Source organism: Oncorhynchus tshawytscha, linkage group LG07 (assembly GCF_018296145.1).
Source record: "Oncorhynchus tshawytscha isolate Ot180627B linkage group LG07, Otsh_v2.0, whole genome shotgun sequence".
Classification (NCBI taxonomy): Eukaryota; Metazoa; Chordata; class Actinopteri; order Salmoniformes; family Salmonidae; genus Oncorhynchus; species Oncorhynchus tshawytscha.
In genome coordinates, this window is record NC_056435.1 from 8,412,753 (window position 1) to 8,430,153 (window position 17,401).

The 17,401-nt window shown below is 44.8% G+C and overlaps 1 protein-coding gene across 1 annotated transcript in view; it reads left to right on the forward strand.

Annotated features, from left to right (window-relative positions):
* The window catches only part of LOC112255164 (protein TANC1-like), a 49,504-nt gene that overhangs the window by 16,671 nt on the left and 15,432 nt on the right, over positions 1–17,401 (forward strand). The window contains exons 7-11 of the mRNA XM_042323999.1: positions 8,702–8,818; positions 11,056–11,337; positions 12,499–12,632; positions 14,320–14,551; positions 16,026–16,192. Coding sequence (XP_042179933.1) covers positions 8,702–8,818; positions 11,056–11,337; positions 12,499–12,632; positions 14,320–14,551; positions 16,026–16,192 — 932 coding nt within the window. The remainder of the gene's footprint in view (positions 1–8,701; positions 8,819–11,055; positions 11,338–12,498; positions 12,633–14,319; positions 14,552–16,025; positions 16,193–17,401) is intronic.

Here is a 17,401-nt window from a genome sequence, read left to right on the forward strand (position 1 = left end):
TTTCTTCCAAAGCCCACGCTCTACATAGGTTTCTATCTGTTGTTGTGCTGTGGTGGCCCGAGCACAGAGGAAGTGTTAGTCCCACGTATACCTGCTGATTTCAGTACAGCTTGAGAGTTAAGTGGCGCCGTGTGTGAATAGAATGTCAGTATTCCTGCGGTGCCATTGAAAGAGGGCAGACCCCCCCCCCCCGAGAGCTCTTTCCATTCAACTGCCGCTGTAGCTTTCATCATAGTGCTCTGAGATTATTGTCACACCAAACAACATGTATGTGAGGTGGAAGATTGTGGGAAAGAAAATGTGTACGTTGTTTAACAGTAACCTGGCCCCGGATGGAACAAGACGTAGGTTGTCTCAGCAGTATAATGGGCATGATGGTGATGTGAAGTGTATCTCTGAGCTCAATGGTTCTAACGCTGAACAATAGCCTGGTCCAGCCGCCAACCACTTTTTCCCAAGATCCAGGTGTGACTCACCGCTAGACTGGACACGATGGGGGCGATGTTGGGTGTTGTAACATGGTGTTCCAGTGGGCGAGGTGAAGTGTAGCGCCATACAGGCCATTTCCTGGTCCACTTCCTGTCCTGTGAGCTGTGCAGTACGTGTCACAAAGCAGAGCAACGTGACGTTCCTCTTGTGATTCCACTCTGAGGAGATTAAAGGTCTCATGTAATGCCAGATTATACGGTAGTACAGGAGGCTGGGCCACGCACTATGGATTTATGTGCTGTATGAGGGAGAGAGAGAGGGGGAGAGAGAGAGAGAGAGAGAGAGAGAGAGGGAACGGCCGCTGAGTTCGTAGTATGGCTCGATCATGACAGCTATAGTTCCTTGCCTTCCCACGCGGAACAAAAGGCAGTACTAAATAACTTAGAGATGCTTCAATCACAGCTTTACTACAAATAGAGCGATTAAACTTGAATCTAGAAGCCTCAAGCCCCATCTAGCTACTATACAACAGTTACTGCAGATTCATTAAAACAACATGCACACACCCATATGCCCACACACCCACACATGTGCGCGCGCACACACACACACACACACACACAGACAGAACATCTGTGTATATCTATCTACAACCTCCCTATCCAGATATTACTGTACTGTTATATCACATCCAGACCCCGACAAGCAGATTGTTTCCCAAAGGAAATGACTGTAATCTAGTTAGCTGCTTCTTTGCCAGACTTGAATTCATAAGCCACTTCTATTGGATCTCCTCTCACTCACTCAGAGCAGAGAGAACTAGGCCTGGTGGAGCAGAGCAGAGAGAACTAGGCCTGGTAGAGAAGAGCAGAGAGAACTAGGCCTGGTGGAGCAGAGCAGAGAGAGCTAGGCCTTGTGGAGCAGAGCAGAGAAAGCTAGGCCTGGTGGAGCAGAGCAGAGAAAGCTAGGTCTGGTGGAGCAGAGCAGAGAAAGCTAGGCCTGGTGGAGCAGAGCAGAGAAAGCTAGGTCTGGTGGAGCAGAGCAAAGAGAACTAAAACAGACTGGTAGTGAGCTGTTGATATTCCCAGGCTGGATGAGGATTCACTTAGATTATCATCACAATACAACAAGTACTGATCTAGTGGTAAACACCCATTTTAATGAGTTGTTGAAGAGTGAGCATGACAGAGAAAGAGGAAAGAGGGGCAGAAAAAGAGAGGGGGGGACAGGGGACGGAGGAGAAGTAAAATGGAAGCCGAGAGTGAGAGGATTTACTATACGATGCGTTCGAGTGTGCATGAATGTGTGTGTGTGTGTGTGTGTGTGTGTGTGTGTGTGTGTGTGTGTGTGTGTGTGTGTGTGTGTGTGTGTGTGTGTGTGTGTGTGTGTGTGTGTGTGTGTGTGTGTGTGTGTGTGTATGCTGCAGCTGGCTCTCTGTGTGTCTTTGTGTTTTATCCTTGAGAGTCTTTCTCCAGAATATTTGACGTCACAATACATGAGCAGCATAAGGGAAGAACTATGACCAATTTGTTTCCCATTTTACTCAAGGACAAGAGTCTTGAATCGCTCTCCCTTAAGGCTGAAATACATTACAGGCTACCGGGGTTAACACCACTGCTCTTATGATAAGTGCCATAGGATCTTTAGTGAGCACCCATTTAAAATCCCATCCGAAAGACGGCTCCGTACACAGGGCAATGTCCCCAATCACTGCCCTGGGGCATTGGGATATGTTTTATTTTAGACTAGAGGAATGAGTGCCTCCAACACCACTTCCAGTAACATCTGGTCTTCCATCCAGGGACCGACCAGGACCAACCCTGCTTAGCTTCAGAGGTAAGCTAGCAGTGGGATGCAGGGTGGTATGCTGCTGGCCAATATGTTATTTCTGTTCTACTTTTTTTGTTTTGTTCCTACCACCCCCTCCCCTGGTTGGAGGACCTGGTGGAAAACATACAAATTAAATATATATACAGTGCATTCGGAAAGTATTCAGACCCCTTGCCTTTTCCACATTTTGTTTCGTTACAATCTTGTTCTAAAATTCATTAAATAAAAAATGTTCTTCATCAAAGTTACACACCTGTCTATCTATATAAGGTCCCACAGTTGACAATGCATGTCAGAGCATAAACCAAGCCATGAGGTCGACGGAATTGTCCGTAGAGCTCCGAGACAGAATGTGTCAAGGCACAGATCTGGGGAAGGGTACCAAAACATTTCTGCAGCATTGAAGGTCCCCAAGAATACAGTGTCCTCCATCATTCTTAAATGGAAGAAGTTTGGAACCACCAAGACTCTTGCTAGAGCTGGCCGCCCGGCCAAACTGAGCAATCGGGAAGAAGGGCCTTGGTCAAGGAGGTGACCAAGAACCAGATGGTCACTCTGACAGAGCTCCAGAGTTCCTCTGTGGAGATTGGATAACCTTCCACAAGGACCACCATCTCTGCAGCACTCCACCAATCAGGCCTTTGTGGTAGAGTGGCCAGACGGAAGCCACTTCTCAGTAAAAGGCACATGACAGTTTGCCAAAAGGCACCTAAAGAACTCTCACATGAGAAACAAGATTATCTGGTTTGATGGAACCAAGATTGAACTCTTTGGCCTGAATGCCAAGAGTCACGTCTGGAGGAAACCTGGCACCATCCCTACGGGAAGCATGGTGGTGGCAGAATCATGCCGTGGGGATGTTTTTCAGCGGCAGGGACTGAGAGACTAATCAGGATTGAGGTAGAGATGAACGGAGGGAAGTACAGAAAGATTCTTGACGAAACCTGCTCCAGGGTGCTCAGACTCGGGCGAAGGTTCACCTTCCAACAGGACAACGACTCTAAGCACACAGCCAAGACAACGAAGGAGTGACTTCAGGACAAGTCTCTGAATGTCCTTGAGTGGCCCAGAGCCCAGACTTGAACCCCATCGAACATTTCTGGAGAGACCAGAAAATAGTTGTGTAGCGACGCTCCCAAATCCAACCTGACAGAGCCTGAGAGGATCTGCAGAGAAGAATAGGAGAAACACCACAAATACAGGTGTGCCAAGCTTGTAGCGTCATACCCAAGAAGACTCGAGGCTGTAATCACTGCCCAAGGTGCTTCAACAAAGTACTGAGTAAAGGATCTGAATGCTTATGTAAATGTGATATTTCAGTTTTGTATTTTTTATAAAAATGCAAACATTTCGAAAATCTGTTTTCGCTTTGTCGTTGTGGTGTATTGTGTGTAGGTATATGAGGGGGAAAATGATTTAATCCAATTTCAAATAAGGCAGCAACGTAACAAAATGTGGAAAAGTGAAGGGGTCTGAATACTTTCCGAGTGCCCTGTACAGCCTCCTAACATTTGTACTGAACTCTAGGTGCATCGTCAAATCAACCAATCCCTCTAATCTTAATTCCAACCCTCAATTGTCGACAGACTAACCCATCTTTCCCAGTATATTAGCATTTGACTATTTCCTTTTGCTATACATTCTTCTATTTTACTTTGACATCTTAAGAGGGTCTCGAACCTCTCTATTTGTACAATTTCTACCGAGATTGGCCTAAGAGTATATAGTTCAACTAAAAGGATAATGATATTTTCCATTGATTGATCTTGTTTTTAATTTTTTTAATCTCCTAACAGTACTGTTTTTACATCCATCTGAACACAGACATTTTGACTCAACAACCACTCCCGAACCTGACTCCAAAAGTGATCATCTATTGATTCTGTTTCTTCGTTGCAGCGGGCACAGGACTCACCCCCATCTACTGAGCATTCTTTTTTTGTGGCGAGAACATTACATATAATAGTTTCAATTGAAAAGAACGGATCGATGCGTCAAATGTTTTGTGCAGCGGTTCACAAACCACATGCCATGGTTAAGGGGCATCAAAAAAATCTCTTCTCAATTATCTGGAATTTGATGCAGAACAGTTGTCAAACCTCTCGACTTTAAGTGAAACTGATATATTTTTCGATGTGCGGGAATACGAGTCATTTTAAACCATGCGTGGTTTTTGACTGGCGGCAGACAAACTAATGAATTCCTTTCTCTTTTGAGTAATTGCCCCTTACATTCTTGTGGCAGAGCTGTGATGAGTTGGTTAAACCTTTGTATCGATCATACGTCCCTATACGCCTTTGTTAATTGCTTGTGTGACAAAAAAATTGGCTGTCCTTATTTTCAATGTAATTTCTTATCATTTCTTATATTTTTTTGTGACAATAAAATGGTTATTTCCTTCATCAGTACGTTGTAGTTTAGCCGTACTATTTGCTGTAATACTTGTTCTGGACTCTTCCGGAGGAGGAAATTGGATTTGTAACCATCTCTGTATGGCTTCATTTCAAACGGATGAGACTTTAAACAGGGTTCCATTGTCAATCCACCGGAAAAGGTTGGTGTTAATCTACATAACAGCAAAGAGACCCCTTTTGAATGTTGAATGTGCCTCTCTTAGTAGCCTGCTGGAAAACCCGTTTGGATTTAGATATCATTTTGGTATAATGGAGGCTTTAAGTGAGAGGTTTAATGTCTTAAAATTTAATAGTTGTAACCCTTCAAACTCATGTTCGTTATATAAATATGCCTGTTTAACTTTCTTTGGTTTGCCATTAAAGGACAAAAAAAAAATGAAATTTCTCACACGAGTCTGCTTTTATTCTCCAGAACAAGGCTGTAGCGTAACAAAATGTGGAAAAAGTCAAGGGGTCTGAATACTTTCCACAAGCACTGTATATTTTACATAAAGGGTTGTTGTACATTACTTTTACCCATCTCATGAGAGATTCTCAAAAGCTGAAGGAAATCTAGGCACTTATAAACTGATTCTAGATCTGCTGTATCGAATGCTGTCTTAAAATCTGCTATAAAGATTTTAAGAGTCTAATGTTGTCTCCTATATATCTTCCTTTTAAGAATCCCGTCTGAATGTCCGGTAGGACCTTTTTAATTCTATGAGCAGTACATTTTGCCAATATTTTTTGCGTCGCGACATTGAAGGGCCTCCAATTGTTTGGCGATACCGGGTCTTTGTACTGCCCCCTGGCTCCTGCTTCAGTAGGAGAGAGATCAGTCCCTCTTTTTGTGTGTCCGATAGTTTGTCGTTTACAGTATATACGAGTAATTAAAACATGGTAGTAGTGGATCTCTCAGCAGATATGATCTCTTTTGGAATGCCATCGAGACCAGGGGTTTTCCCCCGTCTGAAGGGAATCATTTGCCAACCGTAGTTTGTCCTGTGTAATTAGGCCATCGCAAGTTGTTGTTTTTTTGTCGCAGAACATGATTTTTTGGGAGAAGGATTTCACAAAACCCATTGTTAATTGAGATTGTAAGAACTTGACAAAAAATATTTGACTTAGGCCTCCCGAGTGGCGCAGAGGTCTAAGGCACTGCATCGCATTCAGTGCTAGAGGTGTTACTACAGGCCTGGGTTCATTTTCTGGGCTGTGCCACAACCGGCCGTGGTCGGGAGTCCCATAGGACGGCGCACTGGTTAGGGGAGGGTTTGGCCAGTGGGGCTTTACTTGACTCATTGTGCTCTAGTGACTCCTTGTGGTGAGCCGGGTGTCTGCGGGCTGACCCTGGTCGCCAGTTGAACAGTGATTCCTCCGACACATTGGTGTGGCTGGCGTCCGGGGTAAGCTGGCGGGTGTTAAGGATTGCGGTTAGGCGTGTCATGTTTCAGAGGATGCATGACTCCACTTTCGCCTCTCCTGAGCCTGTTGGGGAGTTGCAGCGATGAGACAAGATTGAAAAACGGGGTAAAATACATAAAAATAATAATAATTTTACTCCTTTGGTGAGATAAGGATTTCTCCAGTGTTTGTAACTATTGTCTGTAGATTATGTTTGGTTGCGTTTCTATATTGACGGTTGAAGGAAAACTAGGTGCATTTGTCGCCCTTCTCCATCAATCAATCCCATTTTATTTATAAAGCCCTTTTTACATCAGCCGATGTCACAAAGTGCTATTTGCTCAGTTTTTGGTATAATTGAAACCCAATCTTTCCTAAATAAGTTTCTCTGTCTGTTTTGCATCTAGATTATTCGGTGGTTCAGTAGTACATCATTGATTTTGTAATGCTAGTTTTTCTATTTCTGATGTAAGTCGTTTCTCCGTTGACCCAAACCATTTTAGTTCTGGGGAGGAAAACTGAATTGAGTGGCCTCTAAAGACAAATGTAAAGGCATCCCATACGATAAGTGGGTCCGCTGAACCTGTATTGTGCCTGAAGAAATCTGTTATATATTTCCGTTCGTTTTTGTTAAGAAAGTACTGTCTTCCAATAAACCCTGGTTCAATTTCCAATATCCCCATCCTCGTGGAAAGTCTCTCATAGTTATCTGGAGGGACATAAGTTGATGGTCTGATTGCATTCCATCCTCAATCAATACTTTGTTTACTTTTGGCTCCATAGAAAAGAAAAATAATCAATCCGGCTAGCTTGATTAAGTATTAAAAGGTCCACATTTTTATTAGCCTCCAAATATCAGTCAATTCCAACGTGTCCATAATATTCGTGATCACTTTGAGCATCAGAGGGTGATAGTATGATTGCCTTTACGGTGTGGATGTACATAAAGCTGTATTGGAGTCCCCTAACATTAAAATATAATTATTTGTATCTTGCAGACTAATGAGATTATTATACATTTTCTCAAAGAAGTTTGGATCGTCATTATTCGACCCTTATATATTTATGAGCCATGTCTGTTTATCATCAAATAGTACATTCAAAGCAATCCGTCTTCCTTGAGGATCCATTTTAACAGATTGTACCGCAGGATCTAGATTGTTTGTCAGTAGGATTAGAACACCTTTTGAATTCTTTAGCCCATGATTACTGTTGAAGCCGCTCGACAGGAGTGCCAAAATGTTCCAGGATGGGTAGATATTGAGTGTGTAATGTCTAGTCCTGGCTGATGGAGCCCGGAAACACCCCTCCCCCTCAACACACACACGCTGGTCCCCAGAGGAGGCCCTTCTTCCCACGGCAGACCGCTAAGATTTATGCTGTGCTGCCAGGAAAACAGTATTATTCCCTGAATGTCCACGTGCGACCCCTGACCCCCATGGGTTACTGCAGCCAGTATTGCCATCGCTGGTACTACCTGGGAGGATGTCTCCACCAGAATTCCCCCGGCTAGATATGAGGTCATCAAGGTTCTCTTTGCGGCTTTGAGAACGTCCTTGTATTTTATGCTCACCCGTATGGGGCCTAGTTGGAACCTCTCACATTTAACGATTCAGTCGGGCCAAATCGCAGTGACCTAGTAATCGGTATAGTACATACGCCTAGCGGCACCTCCACGGCAGTATAAAAATCTGTCTATATTTGCTGGGCAGCTTGGTGTATGTGTAGGCCTGGTAAGGAAATCAACATGGCAACCGAGGAAGCATAACAATGCGCATACAAGGAGCGCAGCATCTGCGCGGGCGGGCTACTGATGTGAGGGACCGGAGGTGAACTTTGATAGCTTTCTACTTCTGTAATTGATTTTAATGAGAAGAAAATGTGTTGCCCATAATTAAGCTATTTATCAGAGTTAGTGACCTCGCAATAAGCCAGATTTGAGTAAATTGCATAACGTACATTACTTTGAAGCAGCAATGTAATATGTTCAACATGGGTGCTGAAAACAGGCTGATTTGAGAAAAACCTCTTTCATTTAAACAGTCTTCATTTGAATTTGTCTTAAAACAAGGGCTTTGTGTTGAAACCAATTTCTTCCTATTTAAGAAATAGGAGGTAGGCCAACCTGTTTGACAGACCAAGTTATAGGCCAATTCCTTCAGTCATCATTCTCTCCTTAAATATCTCTGTGTCCGTGAAGGGCTTGGGGTGTTACGTTAAAACCAGGGCATGAATTGAGGGGGTAGGTTATACCTTTGATGCCATTGTTGCGATGAACTTGTGAGTTAGTTGAAGAGAACCTTTATAGCTGATTGGCTGACGGTGGGACATGCCTCGCATCTGCTCTTCGCATTGCTCACACTTGGCGATAATGGCCGATTTGAGGCCCAATATATTAAAAAATGTTTGAAAATAATCGGGATGTCGTATGTGCCCGTAGAACAGTATGTTGAGCTCCATAGTTGTACTGTTTGGCGATGAAGGATTTTGTTCATTTTTATTCCCAAATGTTTAAGATTTCCTACCTTGAAGGCAAAAACGAATGAAACAACTCTGTAAAAAAAAGCTCTCTTTCCTGCTTTCCCTCATTCTTTATTTTCTGCTTCTCTTCTCCTTCATTCTGTCTCTCATGTCTTCCCTTGCAGCCACTAGTTCCACGAAGCTGGAGGATCTGAGCTCCCTGGATGATCAACAGAGTGCTGCTCCCCAGCGAAGCTCCGTCAAACAGCCCTGGAACAGCACAGGGGGAAGGGACGCCAACGGTATGGTACTGTTTGTGTTTCTGTGTGTGTGGGGTGGGTTTGTGGTGTGTGTGTGTGTGCATGCAGGCGTTTATGCAGGCATGTGTGTGTGCACAGGGCCAGGACGAGCCTTTTGGGGGCCCTAGGCAATATTTGGTTGGTCCCCCTCCCCACCTCACGGGCAAAACCTTTTAGTGCCCCCCCTCTTGACTGAGGAGGGGAAACATTTTTTAAATACATTTTCTGCAATTCTACATATTTTACCATGGGGCGGAGGGAAATGTGTGCAATTTGAAAATTAATATAATTAAATTCTACTTGTTTTGCCATGGGGCAGAGAGAAAAAAGTGTCATTTTACAGCTAATTTTTACAGAACATCTCATTCCTTAATCATGGCCATTAATATGGAGTTGGTCCCCCTTTGCTGCTATAACAGCCTCCACTCTTCTGGGAAGGCTTTCCACTAGATGTTGGAACATTGCTGCGGGGACTTGCTTCCATTCCTGCCACGAGCATTAGTGAGGTCGGACACTGATGTTAGGTGATTAGGCCTGGCTTGCAGTCAGCGTTGCAATTCAATTCTTCCACACCAATCTCGACAAACCATTTCTGTATAGACCTCGCTTTGTGCACAGGGGGCAGAAAAACAGGAAAGGGCCTTCCCCAAACTGCACAGAATCGTCTAGAATGTCATTGTATGCTGTAGGGTTGAGATTTTTGTAGTAGCCTAACCCGAACCATGAAAAACAGCCCCAGACCATTATTCCTCCTCCACCAAACTTTACAGTTGGCACTATGCATTCGGACAGGTAGTGTTCTCCTGACATCTGCTAAACCCAGATTCGTCCATCGGATTGCCAGATGGTGAAGCATGAAGCATCACTCCAGAGAACGCGTTTCCACTGCTCAAGTGTCCAATAGCAGCGAGCTTTACACCACTCCAGCCAACACTTGATCTTAAACTTGTGTGCGGCTGCTCGGCAATGGAAACCCATTTCATGAAGCTCCCGACGAACAGTTATTGTGCTGACGTTGCTTCCAGAGGCAGTTTGGAACTCGGTAGTGAGTGTTGCAACCGAGGACAGACAATATTACACGCTACGCGCTTCAGCAGTCGACGGTCCCGTTCTGTGAGCTTGTGTGGCCTACCACTTCGCGTCTGAGTCGTTGTTGCTCCTAGACATTTCCACTTCACAATAACAGCAATTTCAGTTGATCGGGGCAGCTTTAGCAGGGCAGAAATTTTATGAACTGACTTATCTTCAGTATGGCCATTCTACTGCCGATGTTTGTCTATGGAGATTGCATGGCAGTGTGCTCGTTTTTATACACCTGTCAGCAGCGGTTGTAGCTGAAATAGCCGAATCCACTCATTTGATGGGGTGTCCACATACTTTTGTATAGTACAAAATCAATGGGGGTCCATGGAGATCAGGGACCCTGGGCACGTGCCCTTTGTACCCAGTCGGTAATTCAGCCATGAATACTACAAGTTTAGATAGCTTGTTTTGCTGACATGGGCTAACAAGAGGAAAACTTCTGAAGTACAACCAAATTTCAAAATTGCATCTTGTGTATAGTACTATTCTAACGCTTGTTACGAAACCGATTAACTAGCCTGTTAATATTGTTGCACTCGCTAAGTCTAGGGGTCCTATGTCTAGTTGCATGGTCTGTAACCTGAATGAACGTGTGCATTTCTTTGCGAGAAATCAGCGTTACCTTAGCTTAGGTCCATGACCAGCTCTGCCTTGACTCCTTTGGGTCGACGAGCCGAAGCGGATTATTATGTTCAGATGGTGACAGGAACAAATACACACAAAAAGGAAAAGTACAAACAGGCCTAAACTAAAGATTCAAACCCAAACCAAAGGCGTCATGGCCACCAAACCAACCAGCAGCCTCCCGGCTCTCTAAACTGGCACTCTGACTGACGATCATCTTAATTGTCAGTCATTTATGTGCTTATCAAGGCTAAACTCAGCATCTAGACCCGGTTACTGCCACCTGGGGGAGGAAGTGTGGAAGTGGATCCTGGATTGTGTGTTTGTCTATGTCCTAACATTAACCTTCACCCCATATCATAATGCGCTCAACAGTAAGTTGAGACCCCGACTGAGATCCTTCCTTTGTGCATACAATTATTGTGTTACAACACCATACACAACTATATTATTGTTGTATACCACAATGCTCTTTAAAAGGAACAGGAAGTCATGTTATCAACCCCTGTGTTCTCTCTTTTCTCTTTGTCCAGCGCGCTTCGCTCCCTTCAAATCTGGCGACATCATGCTGAAGCCATTGTTGTTCGAGGTCCCCGCCGTCGCCATGGATGCACCGTTCCAAGGCCGTGATTGGCTGTTCCATCGGCTAGAGGAGGTCCTAAGGAAGAGTGACACCTGTGAGGGCCGTGGGGCCGTTATCGTGGGTGATGTGGGCTTCGGCAAGACGGCCGTTGTCTCGCGGCTGGTGGCTCTCAGCTGTCATGGAGGTCACATGCAACAGGTCCCCAACCAGAGCCCCTGCACCTCCCCCAAAAGTAAGAGATACATTTCCCTTCTCTGAAGGTATTGTGTTTGAAATGATCAACAGGATGAACCTCTTGAGATGCAACAGCTCTTTTTTGAGGAAGCTGCCAGTTCCCTGTGCCCCAGAAGGGAAGGACAAATTGATGGTTACTCATTCAGCAAAGGGTGATTGAAACATTCACATTTTTTCATTATAAGTTTAACAATTTTCTAAGTAGGCAAGCCAACCTGTCTACCTTGAGATCAGTCATACTTGAACAGAGCCATCACTCTCAAGTAGCAGGGTCTATCAGATATTTTGGTCCTAGCGGATGAGCCACACAGAAGCCACAGGAATAAAACCTTTTGAAAGCGCTGTCCCTGAAAGCTATGACTGATTGTGTGGAGATTGGTGTTACACAAACGCAAGCGTTGCTTCGTCAGTAGCTAGGTACAGTACCGCACTTTTCTCCCACCATCCATGGTTGTGAATGCACACCGCATATCATTGTCTTGGCCCCCATCCAGCAAATTGATACAGTGCACCATATGGCACGCCAGTAATGACATCAAGTAATGACATCATTTAGGTTAAGAGTAGGAATCTGCTTTGATGTGCCTGCTCAGGGAAATGCATTATAGACAGTGACCTAATTATAGTACATGATGATAAATGCCTGACAGAGACTGAAGTGATTTGCCATTGTGACTCAGGGCCTTATTTAATTAACATTGTTTACTGGAGATATGTTTTGGGTCCATTATAGAAACCAGCCCACAATGATGCGTTTAACATGCTCTCTTGTATTCACAGCACAAGAAAAAAAAAAATCTAGTCATGAGTGCTGGTTTTCCAAAAAATATTTCATTGAATGATTATTATTCTCCTCCAACTTCTCATGAGAAAGTAGTGACAGTTCACATGTGTGCCTTTGTAACAGTATAGCTTCCGTCCCTCTCCTCGCCCCTACCTGGGCTCGAACCAGGGACCCTCTGCACACATCGACAACAGTCACCCTCGAAGCACCGTTACCCATCGCTCCACAAAAGCCGCAACCCTTCCAGAGCGAGAGAGACAACTATTTCAAGGTCTCAGAGCGAGTGGCGTCACCGATTGGAACGCTATTAGCTTGCACCTCGCTAACTAGCTAGCCATTTCACACCGGCTACACCTTGCTGTGTCCCTCTTGCAGTTGGGGAAAGGGGGACAGACGGCGCCTCCAAACAGCCCAGCACCCCCACCACAGACCCCCCGCCCAGCGAAACCACCTGCCCCGGGACACCAGAGGCACACCGAGACGAGGCTGTCAAACGCCTGGCCAGCAAGGTACGATACGCTACACACACATGCACACACTTCATGTTGAACGCACACACACACCTGAATGGCACACACAGGCACACACACATACAGAAACACAGACACCTCTGGTGGAGAAGAGTCTTGGGACTATAAGGTCCTATCTGACATTTGGGTCAATGTGTTTTTCACATGGAGTTACTCTTCAGGTGGTCCTTTACATGTCCGACATGTCCGTGTTTGTTGTTGTTGTTGTTATTTTACGATGACGAACAAAAGATAATCATCTGAAAACACCTTTTAACTTGGTGCCGTCAGGATCTATCTTCAATCCAATCACACAATGCTGGATTGTCAATCATCAAAAAGAATTGCCTGTAAGGTGATATACTTCTTGAGTCGTTTTCATTGACATTTTAGTCATTTAGTGGTTTGGAAGAGGAAAATATCACAAAACAGTTCTGACAGCTGGACCTTCAAAAATACTCATTATCTCAAAACAATGCATTTTGCTGATAGAACCTTATAGTCTCAAGTCCTTGATTATTCATATCATAGGTTCTGGTCCTCTTTTTAAATTCTATTTAAAAATATGTAGAATAAGAATGGCCATAACGTAAGCTCTTTATGGCCAACACAAATAAATACAGGTACCTTAGAGAATGTGTAAGGCCCGGAGGAGAGGCATTGCTATTTTTGTCCTGTTCTACAGTATTAAACTTACCAAATGTTATTCGATAACTAGCAACTAGTTTACTGACTCTGGGTGTCAGAGACTCGAAAAATGTGTCCGTTTACCCAACCAGAGCTAATGTTTTTCAGTTATCCATAGGATTTGTGTATTTGTCATTTTAGGGAACGTTAATTAATACACTTGAAGGTGTGATTAGAAAGAAGGAAGGGTATTGTTCCCCCCAAAAAAAAAAAAAAAAGGTCTTAGTATTTTGATACTCTGCACTTTAGGAACTTTCAAGGTCAGGACCTTATTGGGTTATGAAAGAAGAATTCTCTTCAAAACAGTTCTGAGATCTGGGATGTGACAACATTCATGCTCAGTATCTCAGAACGATGCTTTGCACAGATAGTCTTGTTTCTTGAATCACTGCCAATAGACCACCTCCTAATTCCTCTATAATTGGTCTCAGAGAGGAAGAGTCTTGCGGCTTCACCTAGTAATACTAAGAAGGGAGGGTTTAGTTTGACAAATTGGGTTCCGAGGCAACTGGAGAACGTTTCTGACTGACTGTGTTTGCCATCCATCTGTTTGCTCCTTTTGATGAGTTCCTGAATTAAAGATGACCCCTGGGTGTATGGATACTTCACCATCCTCAACTAAATGAACAAGATGTCTCTGTTAACTGTGTGTTCATGTAATTACTGATGTGGTGAATAATGAATAAGACCATCGAGTCCCAAAGACTCGTGTGTTTATTCTTGACATCCATGCCTTGTTTTCCCCCTGTTCCATTAAGTGGATCCGTCATGGCTGCTTGATTAGCCAATCTGTTAATTAGCAACTCATCGCAGACACTTTAGCCTCGTGGAGAAAATCAAATGCTGATTTGTGAGACGGAGATATTCAAAGTTGGTTGAGGACTTACTTCTCTGGAAAGTTCAAGACACTCATGGCAGTCAAAACTTTGAAAAAGCATTATTGAAGTGCTCAATTAGGGAGCCTCTCTCTCTCTCTCTCTCTCTCTCTCTCGCTCTCCAGGTGGTGTCCTACCACTTCTGCCAGGCCGACAACACCTACACCTGCCTGGTCCCAGAGTTTGTGCACAGTGTCGCCGCCCTGCTGTCCAGAGCGCCACAGCTCAGCGGCTACAGGGAGCTACTGCTAAAGGAGCATCATATACAGAGCATGCTCAGTCTGCGCTCCTGTGTCCAGGACCCCATCGCTGCCTTCCGCAGGGGAGTCCTGGAGCCCCTGGTCAACCTGCGGAAGGGTAGCTACTAACTTACTCCTGCAGTCTCCATGTTCCCAACCATGCATCAACCCCCCACCCCCTTCATCCACTTTTGTAAGTGTAACACCTGCAGCTGCTACTCACCAGATACACCTCACCCCCAACCCCTCCTCCTACAGTTTGCTAAATTGTCATGCGCCCCCCGAAACAGTTTATTAGGACTCCCTGGTGGGCCGCTAGATCATTTTGGGATAATAAGTTCACTGGTTAAAAACGCTACAGACACAATTCTAACTTCAAAAACAACATAACTTCAAACAACAACCTTTTTGACTGTGGGAGTATCCACATCAATCAATATCCCTAAGGCTGCATTTACACATGCTGCCCAATTTTGATCTTTTGCTCAAATTGTTGGCAAAATAGTTGATCGGATTTGTCATACTAATTAGTCTTTGGACCAATCAGATAAGCTCTTTTGCCAATAATTGGACAAAAGATCAAAATTGGGCTGCCTGTGTAAGCACAGCCTCGGTGCTTTAATCCAATGTATTATCCTTACTGTACAGGAAAAACAAGAGGGCAGGCCATATCAACGTAAAAGACCATCTCAGTCTATCTGATGATATAGTAGCCTGTCAGCCTGATCAATAGGTTGTTAGTTCAGTAGCCTCCACCACAGGCTCGTTCTAGAGGAATCAACACATCCTCCGTCTTTATGATGTGGACTAGTAGATGCCTGTGGCAGAGTGAATAGAGTGATATAAGCTCCACACAGTCAGGATGGGCTGTATTAGGCTGTGTCGACAGCTCAGCTAGACTGGAACAGGATAGATATGCCTCTGTGATCCCCCCTCTCCTGTCTTATTAAAAGTCATGGCTGCGGTGATGAGGGGCCCATACAGGAGACTGAGGAGGGGTGAATGGTGTTCTCACCCTCCATCTAAGGTGCAAGTCCCTCTGTGACATTACTCGTGAAGTATAACATGGGGTAAGGGAATGGAAGCAGGGCTCTGGTCAAAAGTAAGGCACTACATAGGGACTAGGGTATCATTTTGGATGGACCCCAGGTTAGATATTCCAGAGCCTGCACACGTCTGCACTGCACTGCACTGTGGCTTTTCGGCTGGTATTCCATTGACTACCTACCACAACCTCCTTTCTTTTCTGACTGAGGGTGGCATTGTGACGACATTGTGGAATTCAACCCATATCACTTTAAACAGTTGCTGCGACATGTACAGTATTTCAAAATACGTTTGGAACGCAGCAGTTATGTGCATTACATTTGCGTCCTTAACCTGCTTCAAGTATTGCCAGTATCTTATGTACTTGTTCTCTCTCTCTCTCTCCCCCTCTCTCTCTCTCACTCTCACTCTTACTCTTTCTCTTACTTCCACTCCCCCCTCTCTCTCTCTCTCTCTCTATCTCACTCTTACTCTTACTCCAACTCCCTCCTCTCCCATCTTCCCCGTTTCTCCCTATTCCACCACCCCTCTGTTTCCCTGTGTAGAAAGGAAGATCCCGGAAGAAGACTTCATCCTCCTGGTTGATGGTCTGAACGAGGCAGAGTTCCACAAGCCGGACTACGGAGACACCGTCGCCTCCTTCATCACCAAGATCGTCTCCAAGTTCCCCTCCTGGCTCAAACTGTTGGTCTCCGTCAGGACCTGCCTACTGGTGAGGAGAGGACAGTCACGAAGCACAGATAAACGATCCTAGCCAGTGTATGTGAGTGATGCATTGCCTCTACCCAGGGACCCAGGCTTTTGTGGCATAGTACAGTCTGTTAGACTCTTGTCTGTGCACCGTAGGAGCTATGGTTCGAGTCTCTGATACAGCGCTCACTTTCTCCTGCTACACTTTAACTAAAAGAAGCTTAGTAAATCTGTGTTTGCCCATAGTTCACTGGCCCTGTGTGTCTCATACAGTATGGCTTTGCTGGTCTGACCCAGAGGTACAGTAGCTCAGTCTAGCTGGTCAGCTTACTCCACCAGGGCCCACTGGCGGTGGTTTCCTCCAGCATGTTGGCTGGCCACTGATCCCTCCTGCTGCCTAACGCAGCTTTCCCATAATCCTCCTGGATTACCACTCCGGGCCGTAATGCTCCTGGGAGCCTGCCTGACGTTATGTAACAGGAGTGCTGAGGACACGACAGGCCACTACAGTGTGTGTGTGCGTGCGCGCGAGTGTGTGTGTGTGAGTGTGTTGGCAAGGGATGTTAGACGTTGATCCCCCTGCCTGCTCTCTATCCTCTCTCCTCTCCCAATTGGTCCTTTCACAGGAAGTTGCCAATATCCTGTTTTAGGCATGGTCCCATCGAGGTTGCTATGCAACCAGGGCACTGTGAAATCTTCGGATCAGCGCACTTTAATGAAATCGTGCTTGCACAGCAAGGAAATGAAACAGCAATAATGATTTCATATTAACTTAGGTATTGCATTTGATTTATTCATTTATGGCTGTAATTTTCTTCTCTTGTCTCAAACGTCACCATTTCTGAAGGCATCTGACATCTGAAGAGATTTGATGTGAATCTGTGAGAAAGCTGGCAGAATGAGAGTCAGTGGATTCGTGGCTCCCTATCCCCTATATACAGCTGTAGGATCTTAATTTGATCACCCTTTTAGTGCTGAGAATTTTCATGCACCACAGGAAATGCAGATATGACGTGTGATTTCACATAAATTCACTGAAAACCCGCAGTAAAACACAGTTATATTAATAGTATTGCACTTTTCCTGTAGCCTAACGTTGGCCAGCACATGTTTGCCGAACCACCAATCAAGCAACATTATGGACGAAATGTTCAAATCCTGTTGCCGCAGGATTATTTTGCTGCCTCGATTCTGGTCAAATGAAGATCCTACAGAAGAAGTGTCCGCGTAC